General features: G+C 33.9%; 1 protein-coding gene across 1 annotated transcript in view; it reads left to right on the forward strand.

Moving 5' to 3' along the window:
• Dhc93AB (Dynein heavy chain at 93AB) overlaps positions 1-19,004 on the forward strand; it is a 493,152-nt gene that overhangs the window by 85,683 nt on the left and 388,465 nt on the right. The window contains exons 13-14 of the mRNA XM_075354875.1: positions 510-646; positions 14,602-14,720. Of these exons, the coding sequence (XP_075210990.1) occupies positions 510-646; positions 14,602-14,720 (256 nt within the window). The remainder of the gene's footprint in view (positions 1-509; positions 647-14,601; positions 14,721-19,004) is intronic.

Consider the following 19,004-nt stretch of genomic DNA (forward strand, 5'->3'; position numbering starts at 1 on the left):
ATTTTTTTATTCTTTATAACTATAGTTTTTCCTACAATTTCATTTAAGAAACAAATTAATCATTGAAAATCTGACTTTTGCCATTTGTATGGTTAAAATAGAACCTAAACTGATAAATTTGTAAGTGTGATTAGATATAATTTTTACCATTATTTTTAAAAGCCTTCAGAATAGCATGTCACTCACTCACTCGCTCACCTTTGCAAGTGACATGACAATGATATACTTTAAGATATTAAATGTTTTTGTGTAACCAACTTTACAGGAAGGAAGTTATTTCTTATCCCAATAGGAGTGATTGCAGAATTGTGTTGTAATCATGTAATTGTTTTTGTGGAATTTTTTTTTTTAGAGTAAATTATCCAAAAAAAATCCTTACAATTCAAGTACAAATTAAAAATCTGTTGTTTGACAATCTTATAAACAGTTTGTTTTTTGAGAGTATACTTTTAACTATTATGAAAGGTATTATATCATCCATTATTATTATAAATATTTTTTTTTTACAGCTGAATGCTATATTTCATGAAGTTCGTTATTTACAAATGGCAGAGAAGAGCGATATTCCAGAGGAAGCTCTAGAACTTTACAAGAACTGGGAGACATTTAGAAAATATACCATTCAGCTTAATATTACTGTTGACTGGTGAGCTGTAATCTTTTTTTAATCATTTTTCTATTTAAAACTTATTATTAAAAAACATACCATTTCTATGTGAGACATGATTATGTCTCACGTAGACATTGCCTCAGTGATATTAACATATTTTTCTTGTATTGATAACTACAACTGAAATAGCTTATAAAAACATTGGCTACATCATTTGAAAGGTTTTTTAGATGTAATATATTGGTATCGTAAAAACTATCATAAGGAAGGATAATGTAAAAAATAATCATTTATAAAGACTGAAACAAAAGACAATTATTTATTTGCTTATAATAGCCAAAGTTTGGTTCAGTGTACTTTTTCAGTAACCAAAGTTACTGAGTTAGTTAGTTCAAAATGTAGTAGTTTGAAAAGAAGCAAATAACAAATTATGTTACAATTATAAAATACTTTTTTTTAAATTTTGTAGAACTTAATTTATATGAGTGTATTTTTGCAAAGTAATTATTATTTTTATAACAGTTTAACTGATTGATTGCACTTATGAGAAAAAATTGATAACACTTGAAAGTTATTAATTATTTTTTACAACTCACAAAGTAAATTGTTATGACATCAATGTTGTAGTATATTAATTTTGGGGTAATGATTTCAAGTATTTGAATACCTCATTCTTGATATTGCCCGTGTTAAATAAAAAGTCAATAAATTTAGATAAAGAAGTAATGGTATGCTTACAGTATTCTGCATTATTTTGATGAAGAATTTTTAATAAATAAAAAAAAATTGTGAAGTAGATATCTAAAACCAATTTAAGGTATTATAATAATTGTATAAAATATAGCAGCCTGAATAATTTGAAAAATTATACTTGTTCAATAAAATTATATCCTGTTATGTTACTTTACCTTTAAGAAAAACTAATATTTTAAAGATTTAAGATAAAAAGTAAAGTTACAATTATTATGGTAATTTTACTTCTGTCTTTTTTAGTGTACACAATACAATACTCAGTAATTTAAAAAATGCTTTAAGTTAGGAATTTATGCTGTTTTGAGTGACCCACCAATTATAACAAACTAATCATTAGTTCTTATCAGGATAGGAATTTTTTTTCTGTACAGAAATGTTTTTGTGATTGCATTTAAATATAGGCCACATAGATGACTTAATGTACAGAAAAATTAGAGAAAATTTTGGAGTAATGAAGTCAATAACATTAGAAGTTTGAATGGAAGACCAGTTTTAGCAATAAAAAAGAGGATTAACAGAGGGAGAAATGTGTAAGACTGCATTTAGAGGAAAAATTATGTGATGAATTGATAGAGGAGAAAAAACTAAACTTGTGATAATTTTAGAGGATATTCTGCACTATGTTTATAATTTGATTTAACTCTAAAGGATTTAAACAACCATCAGTTATGAAAGTTAATCTATAATTTCTGAAATTGTGAGCAGTTATGGTGAAAATAGCTTATTAATTCACATTTTGTAATAAAAAAATGGTTATAATATTGTTCACCTGCTCTGAGCTGTTTTAATTTTAATTGTAAGATTAAATTTATTTTAATGCATAAGTTAATTATTAACCACAATCACTCGTATTGATACCTCTTATTCATCATTTAGTGTTTTTTGTTTTTTTTGTTTGTGGGTGAAAAACGCCTGGGCGTTATTGGCGCCCGGTAGTTATTATTAAAAGAGTAAAATAACTTCAAAATAATAAACCACACAGGGTGTAAACGTAATATTAACCATATAATAAAATTTACTAAAACAAGCCAAGAAGGCAAAACAAAACCCAAAACTAATACCACAGACAAAGTTGATATAATATAAAAGCTAAAATAATAGAATAAAGAAAGTATAAAAACTTACCCAACTTCGATGGGTTGTGCAAAAATCCCCTCCCCGGATAGTAAAATTAAACACATAGAACTAAAAAATCAAATCGAAAATAAAGGTTAAAATTATTAAAAAAACTCTCCTTACAGAAAAACATATATGAGTATATTAAATCCTTTGCAGTAACCCAGTACCATGTAAAAAGAGAAACATCCGTTCCAAAATCCCGCCATCATTGCACAAGATATCACGAATGTTGCTGGGTATATTAAACTGACGACGCAACGCCACATAACATACGCAGTCCACGAGAATGTGGTGCACTGTCATGCGGCAGTTGCATCGTGTGCACAGGGTTCGGTCTTCTCCTAAGATTAGATACTCGTGCGTGATCCTCGTATGCTCCAACCGTAACCGGCAGAGGACTACTTTCTCACGACGAGAGTTCCTGCAAGAGGAGCCCCACGACAACACTGAATCTTTAATCCGTCACCTCGCTCGCAGTGATTGTTTTATATGATTGATAAAATCAAAGGTAGTATCTCGGGTGATGAAAGGAGGCTGAATACACGCTTCTTTCGCAGCAGAATCTGCCCTCTCGTTACCTAGAATTCCAACGTGGCTAGGGATCCAGCAAAAATCCACCCCCCTGTTTCGTTTATCTAACTCAGCGATTTTATCATAAATGCCAACGACGACAGGATGTTCGGAATAAAGGTTTTCCAACGCCTGGAGAGCACTGTACGAGTCACTGCAAATAAGAATGCTCCTATATTTAGGGCCAACGAGACTTAGAGCCCTATCCACAGCGAGTAGTACCGCGGTGAACACACTCGTAACACCGGGTAGGCCAAACATATAAGTCTGTTCATCGAAAACAAAAGCACAACCAACGTTACCGTCATGTTTCGACCCATCGGTGTATACCACCACGTCTGGGTTCGACTTGGTGAGGAGAAACTGAAACATCTGCTGGAAAACAATAGGAGGCGTTGATCGTTTATCAAACGTTGTAAGATCAAACTTAAAATCCACATGGCTTATTCTCCACGGGGGATTCGAGCACGGACATGATGGAAGCAATGGGGGAGTGCCAACATTCATACGCTGCAGCAGACGTCGTGCACGGACACACACAGGCGCAGTACAACGTGGACGGTCCTCATATTTCCTCAAATTAGGATCCCTATGAACTGGTTCAAAAGCTGAGTAATTAGGTTGTCCGCTGAGACGGGCAAAATAAGACAACAAAAGCTGGTCACGTCTATCCCAAAGTGATGGCTCGCCACTGTCTACAAGTAAGCTTGCGATAGGGCTCGATCTAAACGCACCTGTGGCAAGCCGAAGAAAAGAATGATGGACACCGTCCAGATCTTAAGTACGGTTTGACGAGCTGAAGAATAGGCGACACAACCATAATCCAAACGGGAACGAACAAGGGAGTAGTAAAAACGCAACATACATGACCGATCGGCCCCCCAGTTGGTGTTACTAAGGACCCGCATCATATCCAAAAGTTTGGAACACTTTGTCCTCAATTCCCTTATATGTGTGTCCAGGTAAGACGGCTATCAAAAAGCAAACCCAGAAACCTGACGTAAGTAGAGACAGCAATAAGCTCTCTCTTCAGAAAAACCCGCGGATTAGAAGGGTTCCGTAGCCGAGAAAAGACTACACATTTCGTCTTGTCGGGTGAAAATGTAAAACCAGTAGTCCCTGACCAAGCATCAAGGCGAAATATAGTGTTCTGTATCAGTCGCTCGTCAGTGGGTGTAGAGCGGCTCGCAACGTAAATAACAAAATCATCAACGAAAAGACAACAAGAGACAGGAGCCTTTACACAATCGGTAATGCTGTTTATGGCCACAGAAAACAAGGTGGCACTTAATACCTACCTTGAGGTACCCCATTTTCCGAGACGACACTGTCTGAAAGTGAATCGTCTACACGAACACGAAACGTCCGGTGATTCAAGAATCCCCGGATAAAAGCAAGCATATTACCAGTGATCCCCCACCTCCTAAGAGTGTTAAGAATGCCACGTCGCCAGGCCGTGTCGAACGCCTTTTTTATATCGAAGAAGATAGCAACGAGGTGTTGGCAATTCAGGAAGGCGTTTTGTATAGCGGCCTCCATCGACACCAAATGGTCAATGGAAGATCTCCCCTGTCGGAAACCACACTGCTCCGAAGAAAGAAAGCCATGTTTCTCCAAGTACCATGCAAGCCTGCGGTTCACCATCCTCTCCATTACTTTACACAATACGCTTGTTAAAGAAATAGGGCGGTAGCTTAAGGGATCGGTTTTCTCTTTGCCAGGTTTTAGTACTGGTATAATAAATGCTTCTGACCAGTCGGGCGGAAAGACTTGCCCGGAGAATAAACCATTGTAAATACTCAAAAGATGTTGTAGTGCTGAGTCAGGAAGGTGCGAAAGCATACAAAGGCGAACGTTGTCTTGTCCAGGGGAAGTGTCACGTGAGTTCCTAAGTGCGTGTAACAATTCTTTAAGTAAGAATGGAGTGTTCAATTCACCAACCGAAACACCAATATTCAACGCCATCACTTCCATCCGTGCGTTGTACCTCTGAAAGTCGTTACTATATGACGAGGTGAGAGACACCAAACGGAAAGATTTCGCTAAAGTATTTGCTACAGCCGAAGATGACGTAAGGAGTTCTCCCTCATCGATGAGACCGAGAATAGATTGCCCTGGCGACCTGAAAATTGCATGGATTTTTCTCCACACAGTAGACGTGGGAGTAGTACGTGAGATGGAGTTCACATACTTCATCCATGAATTCCTCTTAGCGGTCAAGAAGACCCGACGGCACACTGCCCTAGCCCTGCGGTACATATCTAGATGTTCAGTTGTAGGTCTATTATTGAATTTGCGTAGCGCCGTCGATTCCGAATAGCACACTTGCAATCATCATTCCACCACGGAACGGTAGGACGTTTAGAATTGCCCAATGTTTGTGGGACATATCTGCTGGCAGTTTCAAGTATTTTGGACGTAAAAGAGGAAAGTTGTTCAAGGATGTCCGCAACGACGTCACACTGCGATTGGAAGGCCATACGATATCCATCCCAATTTGCCTTTTCAACAATCCACCTCTGTGGCCTACTCCGAACCTCGTGCTCCACACCGAAACGAAGAACAATTGGTTTATGGTCGCTGCCATGAAAATCAACTCAAACAGACCAATCAAAACGAGGGAGTAAAGCCGGCGAGCACATGGAGAGATCGATATTAGACATAGTACCAGATGATAAAGACATGAATGTATGAGATCCATCATTCAGCAAACAAAGGTCCAAGTCCTGTCTTACATTGTGTACTATATTTCCCCGAGTGGAGCAGAAAGTCGAGCCCCAAGAAACATGGTGGGCATTGAAGTCTCTTACTATTAATGATGGAGACGGTATTTGTGCGAGGAGGTTTGAGATATCCAGAGCACTGAACTCAGTGTTCGGCGAGAGATATAGATTGCAGATATGCAGCTTGAAGGGGACAGAGATCATCACTGCAACAGCAGGAACGAGAGTGGTCAGTTGAAACCTTGTAGCTGATACCTCATCACTCATGAAAATAGCCACTCCACCACTCTCTCTACCGTCCACTACACAGTCGAATCTCTCACAAAAGTATCCCCTGAGTGCGATTGGGTCATGTCGCAGAAGATGAGTATCCTGGAAACACATGACAATCGGATCATGTAGCTGCGCCAGTACTCCAATATCTGCAATGCGGGACCGTACACCCCGAACATTCCACTGAATAATGTTCATAAAATTAAAATAAAGTAAAAAATATAAGTATAATAACAATAAATAATAATAAATATAATAAATAATGAATATACCCAGGAAACCACATAGAATTCAGTTGTACGTGATTCTATTTTTCTTTTTTGTGTTCTTCAACTTAGATAACTCCGACGCCTTTGGGTCGGGAGGTTCCTCAACCATATCCTCCAGTATATGTGGTAACGGCGGAGGAGATTTATGAGAACGGGACGTCGCTGCTGACATCCCAGAGGGGGTGGTCATGCGGGTTACTTTCGTGGGGGCCTTGTTAGATGGCTTACCGCCGTCTGTGGTAGCCTCTGCCCGTACCGGCAGCACGTTGGGAGCAGGACCTTTTGTATGGACGACACTGTTGGATTCAGTTATTGCGACACAGGACTTTTCACTCATTCTTGTCAGCCCGGAAATAGTGGCCGTAAGCGAAGTTACCTGATCAGAAAGCATCTGAACGAGTTTCTTATGTTCTGTGCAGGATCCGCACTGTGGAGTATGAACAGGTGAAGCAGTCTGTTTTGACGCAGCAGTGGCGAAGGACACATCAGGTTGAACGAGGTTCCCTTAAAGGTTGGGCAATCTCGGGAGCGAGCCGTATGCGAACCATTGCAGTTCGCACATTTTTCTCTTTCCTCGCAGTTAGCGTCACTGTGGCCTTCGGTAGCACATCGAGCACAGACCTCCGAGCTCGGGCAAGATGTTGTAGTGTGACCGTACCTTTGGCACCAGAAACACCGCCGTGGGTTGGGAATGAACTGGCGAACCCGAACGGAGAGGTAACCCACTCTAATCCTCTCTGGAGGAACAGGAAGACTGGACGTCAGTACAAGGGACGGCGTTGGTTCTTCTGTCCCGTTCTGCCGTTTCATCATACGTTTCATCTCTACAACACCTTGAGTACTAAGTTCATCAGCAATTTCCCTCAAATTTATTTCTAAAACGTCACGACAAAAAATCACTTATCGGCTGGTATTCAGGGTCTTGTAGCATGCCGTACTTACGATTATGCCGCCCATATTGGTCAGACGTAACAAAGATCGACTCTGCTCGTCGTTATATGTCTCTACCAGAATTGTCCCGTCACGTAATTTTTTAATGTTCCTCGGAGAACCAATACATCCTGAGATGCATTTACTAATCCAGAAAGGTGAGACCTTTTGAAGGGAGCCACCCTCCTGATTATTCTTAACAACAACAAAGCGAAGATTCTTGCACCTAACACCATCTTCATCAGCTGTAGCAAAACTATCCTCGTCAGACGAAGCTGATCGAGGCCTTTTCACCAGACTTAAAGTGGTGGTTTTTTCAGATGGACCACCAACCATCATAGAATTGGTTGTAGGAACTGAAATTTTGGTCCCACGAGAACCGGCGATAAAATAGACCACTCCAGCAGAGCGCACGCGTACTGGAGCTAGAGCTAAATACAACTGGGTTTGCTCTGGTGCCCAGAGGATATCGTTCGAGACTCACTACGTAGAGCCATTCACCCATCGGCACGATAGTTCCCACCTTGGATTATGGTTGCATTTTGTACGATGTCGCAAACCACCAAGTGTAAGTGAAAAAGAAAACTGTGTTGGATGTTGTTGCGAAGTTGAGTAAATGTATATGTTGTAATTCATGTAGTGTACCTGGTGTAGTATACGTGGATAGTGAAAAGTATTCTGCAGCTAAGTGTGTAGTGGGAAGAAAAGCTGCAGAGGCTAGGCCCGTGGGGACGCCAACCCCCAAAGTCTTAAAGAATAAGACTCTCCTTTGGGGTCATGATTTAGTGTTAATATACAGGCTTACTGTTTGTCATGTCTATCTGATGTTAATGCTTTTATTTGTATTTTTGTAGTCTAATCTTTTTCTTATGTTAAATTCTTGAATAAAATGTGTCATATTCAACTTTATTTTATCAGTCATTTAAATTAATACAAGAGAAGGTAAAGGAAAAATACCCTGCCTTATGTCCACCCGTGAAGTCTACAGTACAAAATTTAATGAAAAATGTTTTATGAATTCATACAAATTTAAAAAAAAAAAGAACTCATACATTTCATACCATAGAGGTCACTGCTGACATTTCCTATAGAGTTGAACACAGTCTGAAAAATTTGAAACAGCATTTATCACAGGACACAGGAATCTTGTGAAAATCTAATTATTTTGTACTACAGTACATGAATTAAGATTAAAGACCTACTGTGTTACTTTAGTTCAGAAAATTAGGGGTCATAATAAAATTGACTAAAATATTTTGTTTTCCTGGCTAGTATTAAATAAGGACTATTAAATCTTTTTGTTTTTTATTCTTAGGCGAAGTGTAATTTCATTTAATAGGATTTGTAAATTCAGAAAATACATGACTTGATCTACAGAGAATCCCCACTGACTTAGAATGAAACATCTGCACAACCTTAAGATTGGACCTCGGTGCGGTATTGGAAACATGTAATATTGGATTGGTATTCTTTGAAAACACCAATGAATACTGTGTGCTTAAATGCTTTAATAAATTTTTGTTGTTACTGACCCCCAGTGAACTTATGTACAGTTATTTTCAACAAGGTGGGGCTGATTACTAAACACTGAGGCAAATTCTAGCCTGCATACATGATATTTTTACAGAAGAAAAGAATAGTAAGCAATTATAGCCAATCCGTTCATCATTTATTACATTGTGAATTTTACCTTTGGGGCTCACTATAAAGAAGGTCTAAAAAATAACCCATTCAACCCCTATTCAAAGTGAGATTGCCAGCATCTAAAAAAAAAGAAGTCAGTTAAGTGTTTTACCTCATAGCGTGTAGAAATATTGTTTAAAGTTCTGACTAACAAAAACTTATTAATATGTCCTTACTAAGACACTAGGAAGATTTGTTTTTACCAGCCTATGCTGTACTGTTTCATGTCTGTTCAAATTTATCATAATTTAAAGAAAATTGAATTGTCAGTTAAAAGATTTTTTGTTATTTTAAGTTAATAGATAAATTATTGTTAATAAAGTAATTTTTATCATTAACTTTAACAAATGTAAAGTGTTTAAATGAAAATTTTAATATTCAAAACCTGTGTGTCTACACTAAATAAAAAATCCGCCTAACTATAGTATAATCTCAAGTCAGTTTTTAAATGCGCCATCTGTATATCTACATTACAAAATATCTTCAGTATTTATTTACATAAATAAACAATGTATACTGGCATTACTTAAACCTCTTTATATTATGGAAGGAAGGTTTTATGACTAATCTGATCACAAAGGAACTATAATATATGTGGTCCTCATGTAAGCCATAATAGTAACACTAGTATTGATATTATCAACTGTATTGACAATTATGAAGATAATAAAATAATACCAATTTTGCTAATAATATTTCAACTAACCACTAAAGAATTTAAGATCAAACTGAATTCATACTGATAAAATTTATGAAAAAAGCACCTGTCTGCTTTCATCAGTACTTCATCCCACTTATAGTCATTTTATTGTTCATAGTAGCCACACAACTAATGCATCCAAAAGCTAATTAAGATGGTGCTCTGCTCAAAGGGGACAAATTTGTTTGTTTGCTTTATTTCAGTGGAGGTCATGATGCCTCATACCAATCCTGTCATTTTAAAAGACAATAGAATGTTAGTTAGATTACACATGGTATTCTATAATGCTTTTTTGTAGAAAGCCAATAAAACTTGTCCGATAACATACCACAAGTCTGCTTTACAAAAATACTTATTCCCAAGTAATTATTACCATTCCATATATACTTAAAGCTTTGTACAGAATCATACTCAGTAATAACAGATTTAATTTATTACCTGATTTGGAATCAATAATGAAAATTATTCTCATCAACCAGACATAATACATCTTCTTATACAGTCTATATGTCATTTAAGGAGACACTACTTACAATTCAGATCAGTTGAACAAGACTCATTTACTGCAACTAAATCTGGAGAAGGATATTCAGCAAAGCTGCATACAGCATGAAGGTCCAAAACCATTTTAACAACTTTGAAATAGACATTTTTTCTTCATTTCAGTTAATGAAGAAAAAGTATGGAAATTGCTAACGCCCTTCTAAAGACTAATCGACCATGTAAGCAAAGCTCAATAAACCCAAACACAGTTGTTCAAGAATCTGCAGTATTATTCTATATTGAAGAAATAACCAATACATAAGTTGCACTTACATCTCATTTAACATCTGATGACAGTCAGTAAATAATCTGTTTACTCATATGATTGATTTTTCAATTAAAATTAAAATTTATCTGTTTAAGAAAGATTGGCAAATAAAATCAAACATAAAATTTATACAGAAATTATATTAACTTGTATATATCAATTTTTTTATATTAATATATCTATATTTAATTTATATTATATATTGTTTTTATATAACTTTTATGTATAAATTTTTCAAAATAAGTGTCATGTATCAAGTCACAATCCATTAACATTATACAATGGAATGTATTCAACTAAAGTTCAATGTTCTTAGCAACAAGTGGCAGAATAAACATGTTATTTATAACTAAATTATAGTACTGCAAAAACATGGTTTCTCAGACACTCAATAGTGTGCCATTTTTCATTTATGTTATATCTAAAATAGATAGAAACTACACAAACAGGGAGTAGCAATTACAATTTCCCACGTTCTTCAGTGTCAGATTATGGAGTGTCATTTAAATTGGAATGCAATTGTAATAACAATTGTGACATCCTAACTTCTTAACAACTTAAGTATTGATTTTCAATTTATGTAGGCATTCCCATGTTTGCCAGGGTGAGATTATTTCTGATCTCCAGAGCAGTTTAATTGGTGCTGGGGTTCAACTCACTTCATCAGTTGTGGTGGTTGGGTGAATAACAATCCAACAGTGTTGGGTTGCTCTACAGTGTTTTGCTCTACATTGTATATATTATATAGATCTGTTTTTATATTGCTTATTAATAATAGTACCATCATTATTCTCTCAGTTGGAACAGGGCATTAGCTGTAGACCTTACTTTTGTTTCACCTGAGTTACCTGGAATCTTATAGTAGAAAGTAATTAAAGATTAGATGGGCAGTAATCATTTTCCAACTGGGATTAGCTAATCAAATGCAAAATCATTAACTACTCACAGAATTTATCACTTAACTTTAAAAATGTTAATTTATTGCAATATGTTACCAGAACTGCCCAACTTAATCAGTAAATTTTTCTTCAGCAATAGCTATAACATTGATGTCAAAATTTCCATAAAAAATGTCAATAATGCAGCCCAGGTGCTGTACTATCAAATAAAAGCTGTCCAAATACATTCTCCCTTTTATAGCTGGACAGCTATAAAAAATATTCAATATTATCCTAGCAGGTATGAAAACAATCATCAATTTTTAAATTCAGAATATTAGAAATTTTTCCCTCAAATATTTTCAAACTTACTCTTGCAATGTGTGTGATCTTTTAAACACACCAGACAAGCTAAAACATGTATGAAGCCACCCAACTACTTTAAGCTAGATTTGATAGTTGGCTAAGTTAAACCTGATTAAAAAAATGTTTTTTTTTCCACCCTTGAAGATGTGTATCTTCAAGGGTGGAAATGACTAATTTGATCATAATGGAAACCAACCACTGGTTAAGAATTGTTTCCACACAAGGAAATGTGCATGGTACTTAATTTAAAAAGACATACACCATGACTGGTTATGATGGCATAACAAACTCTCTGCTCATCAATCTATTATACAAAGTACATTTATGGCCATGGAACTCATAAAATTGAATATGTATTACAAGGCATACCGCTTTATTGAAACAATAAAAGCCATTTTTCATTCAAATCTAATAAATATAAAATTATTACGTGAAAGTTAAAACCATATTCTTATTTACTGTTTGTAAGTCCTCAACAAAATAATCTTCAGTGATTAAAAAACAGTATACTTTTCCACAAATGAAGTAAATATTTAATGAACATGTCATAAGGAGACAACCACAACCCCCTTCCATTTGCTTTTCAGAAATAATCTACCATTTCAGTCCAAATGTAAAGTCTGTTTTCAGCTGTCTATTCCATTCTTAAAAAAACAAGATATAGCAGAAAAATTATCTTAGGAAACAGTACCTACTTTGACATAATCCAAAAGAATAAAAGTTTGTCCTTCAATACCCAAAAAAAAATTCCAATGTAATGTATGTTATACACCAGTACGCATCATTGAGTTTACAATCATTCATACCTCAATATTATGACCCTCCTAAAATTTTACTGGATTATAAAATTCTGCGTTTGTATTTATAACAAATTAAACTGGACAAAATGTGTTCAAGAATTACACTATAAATACTCGTATGGGAGTATTTATTTCAGTACACTAATTCCATAAAAGAAATGTGTTCAGTGATGGAGTGAATGTTCATCCTGTTATCCTGGTAACAATTTAGAAAAATTTCAGCTGTTCAAGATTAGATTACATTTCCACTATAGTCAAGCCCCTGAAAGCCTCAAAAATAAACTGAACATCATACAGAACACAGCAGTCGTATTTGTTGGGAGCTTTTAGAACCACTCCAGTACTGGAAAAAGAATTTGTTTTATACCTCCTGAGTAAGAATACATTCATCAACAATACATCAGTAAACAAGGCCTTATTACATTGCTTAAATAACAGTAAACATGCAAATGTTTACTGATTGTGAAGCAAATGGATTATCAGATACAACACCATGCATACTGGAAATAAAATTATCTCATTTTTCTCAGTAACAACTAAATATGTGATAAATTTAACATTGTCAAATCTTCATTTGTTCTGCATCAAGTTAGGTTTCACAAACCATTTTCCATGTTTAATGCATTCTTGAATACTTGTTACTGTATTGAGTAACTAGGGAAGATATGAGTATAAATCCATGTGTGTAATACATATTATTCCAGCACACAAAAGAGTCTAAATATGGTGAAAACTATAAAATTTATGTCAAAGCTGTAAAATACACAGCTTGTGGATTACACTTTTACAATGATTGTTAAACAAGGCTTTAAATGTGTGTAGGAAGTATGTGTAGAGCAGATTTATTTTTGTTGACACTAAGTAATGGAGACAATAAAATGAAGAAGCTGATCAGGATCAAGCTGTCCAACAAGACCTTTTAATTTAAGAGATTCCAAAGAAATTATATTTCAATGGTTTAATAATTGGGAAATCTTTATTGCACTGATTTAAAAAGTGGACATCTACATTTTAAAACATCAGTAAATCTAATATTTTTTGTACATATTTATCTTATGGTTACCAAAATTCAAATTTTAAATCAATGAATCCACTTGAATAGAAAATATTGGAAGATATTCTTACTTTTTTCATTCATTTTTTGTTTTTTAAGAGCATATTTTTATGGGATTTATTGACAATTCTATTCTTTGTATTTTAAAATTGCATGAGTATCATACAATTAAAAACTGAAATTGATGATAGAAAACAGCTATATTATTTTGTCAATGTCTTCATGACAAGTAACAAGTAATTTGCAATAATGTAATGAATACTTTTACAATCAATAGTTAATAAATAGTGCAGCCAGGACAATAAATTGTATTGCCCTTTTTCTATTTATTTACATAAAACAATTTGCTTTATAATTTTCAACATTACAGTATATTCATTATCCAATGCTAATTTTTTGTTATTATGATACTTTTCTAATTTATTGTTTTCAAGTTTACTGTTTAGTTTTGTTTATTTTTTCCCCTTTCCGTAGGGGGAGGAAAAAGCTCTGCCAGCCGCCGTCAGGCCTGCACTGACGGCAGTGCGGGGCTCTCACCTGCCAAAAAACCTTCCCCCCCTATCATGCAGGGGTTGGATCTAAGCCATATGGTATGTACAGTCCCTGCATGATCACCAAGGCACTCTACTATCCGAATCCATATGACTGAAAGGCATTCTCAGAGGGTGATCGATGAGCGACGAGCGTTCCCAGGGGATGAAAGGCCGAGACGATGGAAAAGATGTACCAACAATAGTGGAGTGCAAGAATGTTCACAGATAATATTTGCACATTAAAGAGAGATGTTCCAGATGCCAAACACAAAATGAAAACAACTACCACATTTTACATAACTTAATTAGTGCTCTAAATGCATGTAAATTCTTACATCTCTCAAAGTTTTCCTACATATCACAAAAAAATGGAGGATAATGGAAAAAATCAATTTACATATTTGAATTTAGCATGAAAAGATTCTATTGGTATCACATAGTTTGTTCCTTGTGTAAAAAAAAAGTTTAATTTGCCCCTCAGTGTAATTTACTTTGAACATTGTTTTGGTGAATAATCTTCTGCTTTCAGGTACAACAGGATTAGAAAAGATAGCCGTGAAGTTGAATTTCAACTGGTGAAAGAGCAAGTGAATGAAATAGATGCATTGATTCAACAAGGGCAATGTGATTTAGACTGGACATCATGTGGTAATTTTGTTTATTTTCAGTGATGTGATTTATGTAATCAGTTGTCAGTTTCAGTGAAATTTTTTTTTAAGAAACTACCTTTCATCACATGACATAAATCTTAATGTTGTTCTGACATCATGATTGTCATAATGAGTTATAATACACTTGTGTATTAATTCTCAATCTCTCTAATTATTTATATGTGCACATACATGTTTGTTTGTGTGTATTCACAAGTACATATTGGGATAGTCCAATAAGGAAAAGCAAGTCACAATAAGAAAACCTTATCTCTTTTATCTTTTTTCATAATTTTTATCAATAAGTGGTCTCAATTTGCAAAATTTCATATTTTAAAAAATTCCTTTTTTGTCATATTTCTTTATGTTTTTTTCACTAGGGTTAAGATGAATTCAGTTTATACACATTTCATACCCAGTAGTACCCAGATCTGTTTTTATGGAAAAATCAAGAAAATTAGTTTGTGTGGAAAGAAATTCTATTACAATTTTTGATGTGGTTTTGTAGTTGTTTTATTTTTTAAACAATTAATTAAATTTTTGTCATCAATTCTTGTTTTAGATGTTGATAGGCCTACAAAAACCATTAATAGGTGAAAAATGTTGTTCGCAATATACACAAAGGGAAGAAACCTGTTTTTTTTTTTATAAAAAATAAGAAAATAAAGAGAAATATTATTAGGAAATTGCAACCAAACAGTCAGCTTAGGCTCTCTGGAATGTAGAAATGTAAATTAATTTTTTAATTAACAAATTCAAACTAATTTTCTTGATTTTTTGCAAAAGTACTGTGAATATCAGACTACATACTATTATACTGTAACAGTTCAATGTTAAGTAGAGTTGACAAAAAATATATATTCAAATTGTTCATTCAGAAAATGTTATTATTTATTTAAAAAATCTTCCTCTTTAGTTATTTGGAAAAATATAAAACTAGACTGGAAGAGAAACTTCCTGTAAAAAATAATTATACAAGTATGTAAATTGGTCTACTTGGTGAAATAAAATTTGAATGAAGAAAAACAAACATACTGTTTGAGTTGCAAATTCCTACTTTTAATATCGTAAATATGTGCTTTACATTTCATTTGAGATGATTTGTTAAATCTTTTTCTAATAGTTACATTTTGCCTGTTAATATATGTATTTTTTTTTTAAGTTCAGTGGTTTCTACATATTTTACATTGCTTTATTATTATTTTTTTCAATTAATTCAACTTATGAAAGTGAAAATGTTATTATTTATTTAAAAAATCTTCCTTTTTAGTTATTTGGAAAAATAAAAAAATAGACTGGAAGAGAAACTTCCTGTAAAAAATAAATTGGAAATAAGGAATGGAAATTCTGCTTTTGCAGCATATGAAAATTCTGATCCTGCCTGGGATTCAAACTTTTTGATGAAAATCAAAAAGCTCTTGGAAACGTAGTCCAAATCTTGAACAAATTGGTCATCTTAAAAAATGTCTTATGAAAGTGGTTGAGTTGCACCACAGAGATGTTGGCTTAAGTTAAGTAATATTGTTTTTTTCTTTTTTAAATACATATAAAATGTAAAAGTCTGTAGTTTGTTTAAGTGAATGTTTATACTTCATATTGTCAATACAACGAAAAAAAAATCTAAATTTAACCAAAGTCTTTTGTGATTCTTGACTATAAACAAACAAACATATTTTAAAAGTTAATATGAGTATGTATATGCATATATCCACAGAGTGGCACACAAAATGATCCAACATTTGATTTTGCAGTAATTGTTTCAGTTAATAATTTATTAATGTGCTTTATGTTGGCAGAAGTGACAGCAGTTCATGAATATTAGTTTCTTCTCATTTTGAATGTGCTGTTTGTGTATTGTTCCAAGATGGTTGACAAAGGAAGACTGAATATTGAACAGTGCATAAAGACTGTGTTGTTTTTTAATGAAACGAAAAGTGTGGTGCTTACACAAAGACAGTTTCATGCACATTTTCAAAGTCGGGGTCATCCTCATTTAAAACAATACATAGACTTCACAAAAAATTAATAGTGATGGTTCAGTGCTTGAGAGTAAGTGAGAACGGCCTGTCAATGTTTGTTTTCCACAGAATGTCGAAGCTGTCAGAGCAGCATTGCCCAGTAGCCCAGGTAAATCAGCAAGAAAAGCAACAGCACAACTTGGGATTTCTAGGCGTTCTGTGCAGCAAATTTTAAAAGGCAATTTGCATTTGTATCTATACATAATAACAGTGTTGCCTAAATGAATGGTTGACAAACATCAAAGAATGGCAATTGCTGAATGGGTTGTGGACCAAGACATATTGTTGAACAATGTTTGGTTTTCAGATAAGGCACATTTTTACTTAGACAGGGTTGTTAATAAACAAATTGTGTGTTTTTGAGCTTCTGAAACTCTGCACGTGCTTCATGAAAACATCCATCATGCTCCGTGAATTACGGTATGGGCCACTATCTCAAGTTACAGGGTAAAGGGCCATACTTTTTTGAACAGAGAATAATAAATATTATCTAAACAAGCTACATAATTTTGTTCTTCAGCTTCTTGCAAAAGGGTTTTGATTAGAAAACGTTCATGCAGGATGGAGCCAGACTGCACACAACTAATGTTGTTTTAGACTTTCTGCATGAAACTTTTACGCAAATGTCATTTCAAATCGATTTTCTAATCGTTTTGCGTGGGGACAAAACTGGTCCCTGAACAGTGATTTGAATTTGTGTGATTATTTTCTTTAGGAATTTCTAAAAGATTTTCCCTAGATATCCTCGCTCAGTGATGGAACTGCAATTGCTGCTCATTGAGGCATGGAACGAGATAACCAAGGATATGTGTTGTCAAGTTATTAACAACATAGGAGGTATTGAAGAAGTTGCGAGACATGATGGCGGTCATATTAAACGTGTGATAAGCAGAATATAATTTCCGGATTTATAATAAACACGTTGTATTTACTTTTCTGCATTGTGGTTCAAATAAATATTTTTTTAACAAAACCAAATGTTGGATCATTTCGTACGCCACTCTGTATATTATTTTACTGAAATTAATTTTGTTTTAAGATTCACATTATTTCTCTGAACTGTTAAATTATATTTTAAATTCTTATAATATAAATCACGTAGTATAGAATATTGAGATAGCACATATCACACCTTAATTTCATTCTGAAAGTATTTTCATGGAATCCTGCATCCTCAGACATGATTGAAATATTTAATAAAAGTACTGTAAAATTATAAAACTGAAATATTCAATTAAACATTTCAATCATGACTGATGATGCGGGAAACCACAAAAGTACTTTTATGATGAAATAAGTACTTTTAAGATAAGATATGTCATTCTCAATATTCCGTATTATACTTATAACAGGTACTACTCTTTCTTTTCTGTTTAGCCTCTGGAACCATCGTAAGGTATTACTTCAGAGGATGAATGAGGGTAGTATGTATTAATGTAAATGAAATATATAGTCTTGTACAGTCTCAGATCAACCATTCTTGAGATGTGTGGTTGATTGAAACCAACCACCATAAAACACTGGTATCCACAATCTAGTATTCAAATCCTAACCGGTACTACTAGTTTATATTAATAAAATTTAAATATATATATATATATATATTTAAAAAAATTTTTTTTTGATGATTCAAATGTTTATTAATATATTGACCACTCTGTTAATAAAATTTCATATTACATGAAATATAAACTACCAAAACACAATAATTAGATAAATTAAACTTAAACATATTAATTTCCAATAATCAATTTTCACAGGATTCTGCATCTTCAGTTGGTACTCAATTCTACACCTGCATTAGAACACATTTATTTTATAATTTGTCAAAATTGTTTTCTGTTTTAAAATTTTGAATTTTATGAACATACATGCAAATTCTGCTGTCCAGTACTAGAATGAAAATTCTAAAATTCCAGTACTGTAATTTTCAAAAACAATTTTCACAAATTGACAAACTATAAAATAATTATGTTTTAATGTAGTTTAGAAATCAATAGCAACTGAAATTGCAGGATCCTGTGAAAAGTGATTATTAGAAATTATCTGGTAATTTTAATTTATCTAATTGCTGGGTTTTGGTAGTTTATATTATAAGTATATATATGAATATGAGGTGTGGCTATTAAATAATGAGACTAATGCTGCTACAGAAGAAATGCACAGGCGCCAAATTCATATGACTGACAGTTGTGTAGCATGAAGCCTTCTCTTTTGATTGTTGCCACTCCAGTTTCTGTAAACATATTAGTCTGTCTGTGGCC

This window comes from Lycorma delicatula, chromosome 1 (genome assembly GCF_047948215.1).
Source record: "Lycorma delicatula isolate Av1 chromosome 1, ASM4794821v1, whole genome shotgun sequence".
In the NCBI taxonomy this organism is placed as follows: domain Eukaryota; kingdom Metazoa; phylum Arthropoda; class Insecta; order Hemiptera; family Fulgoridae; genus Lycorma; species Lycorma delicatula.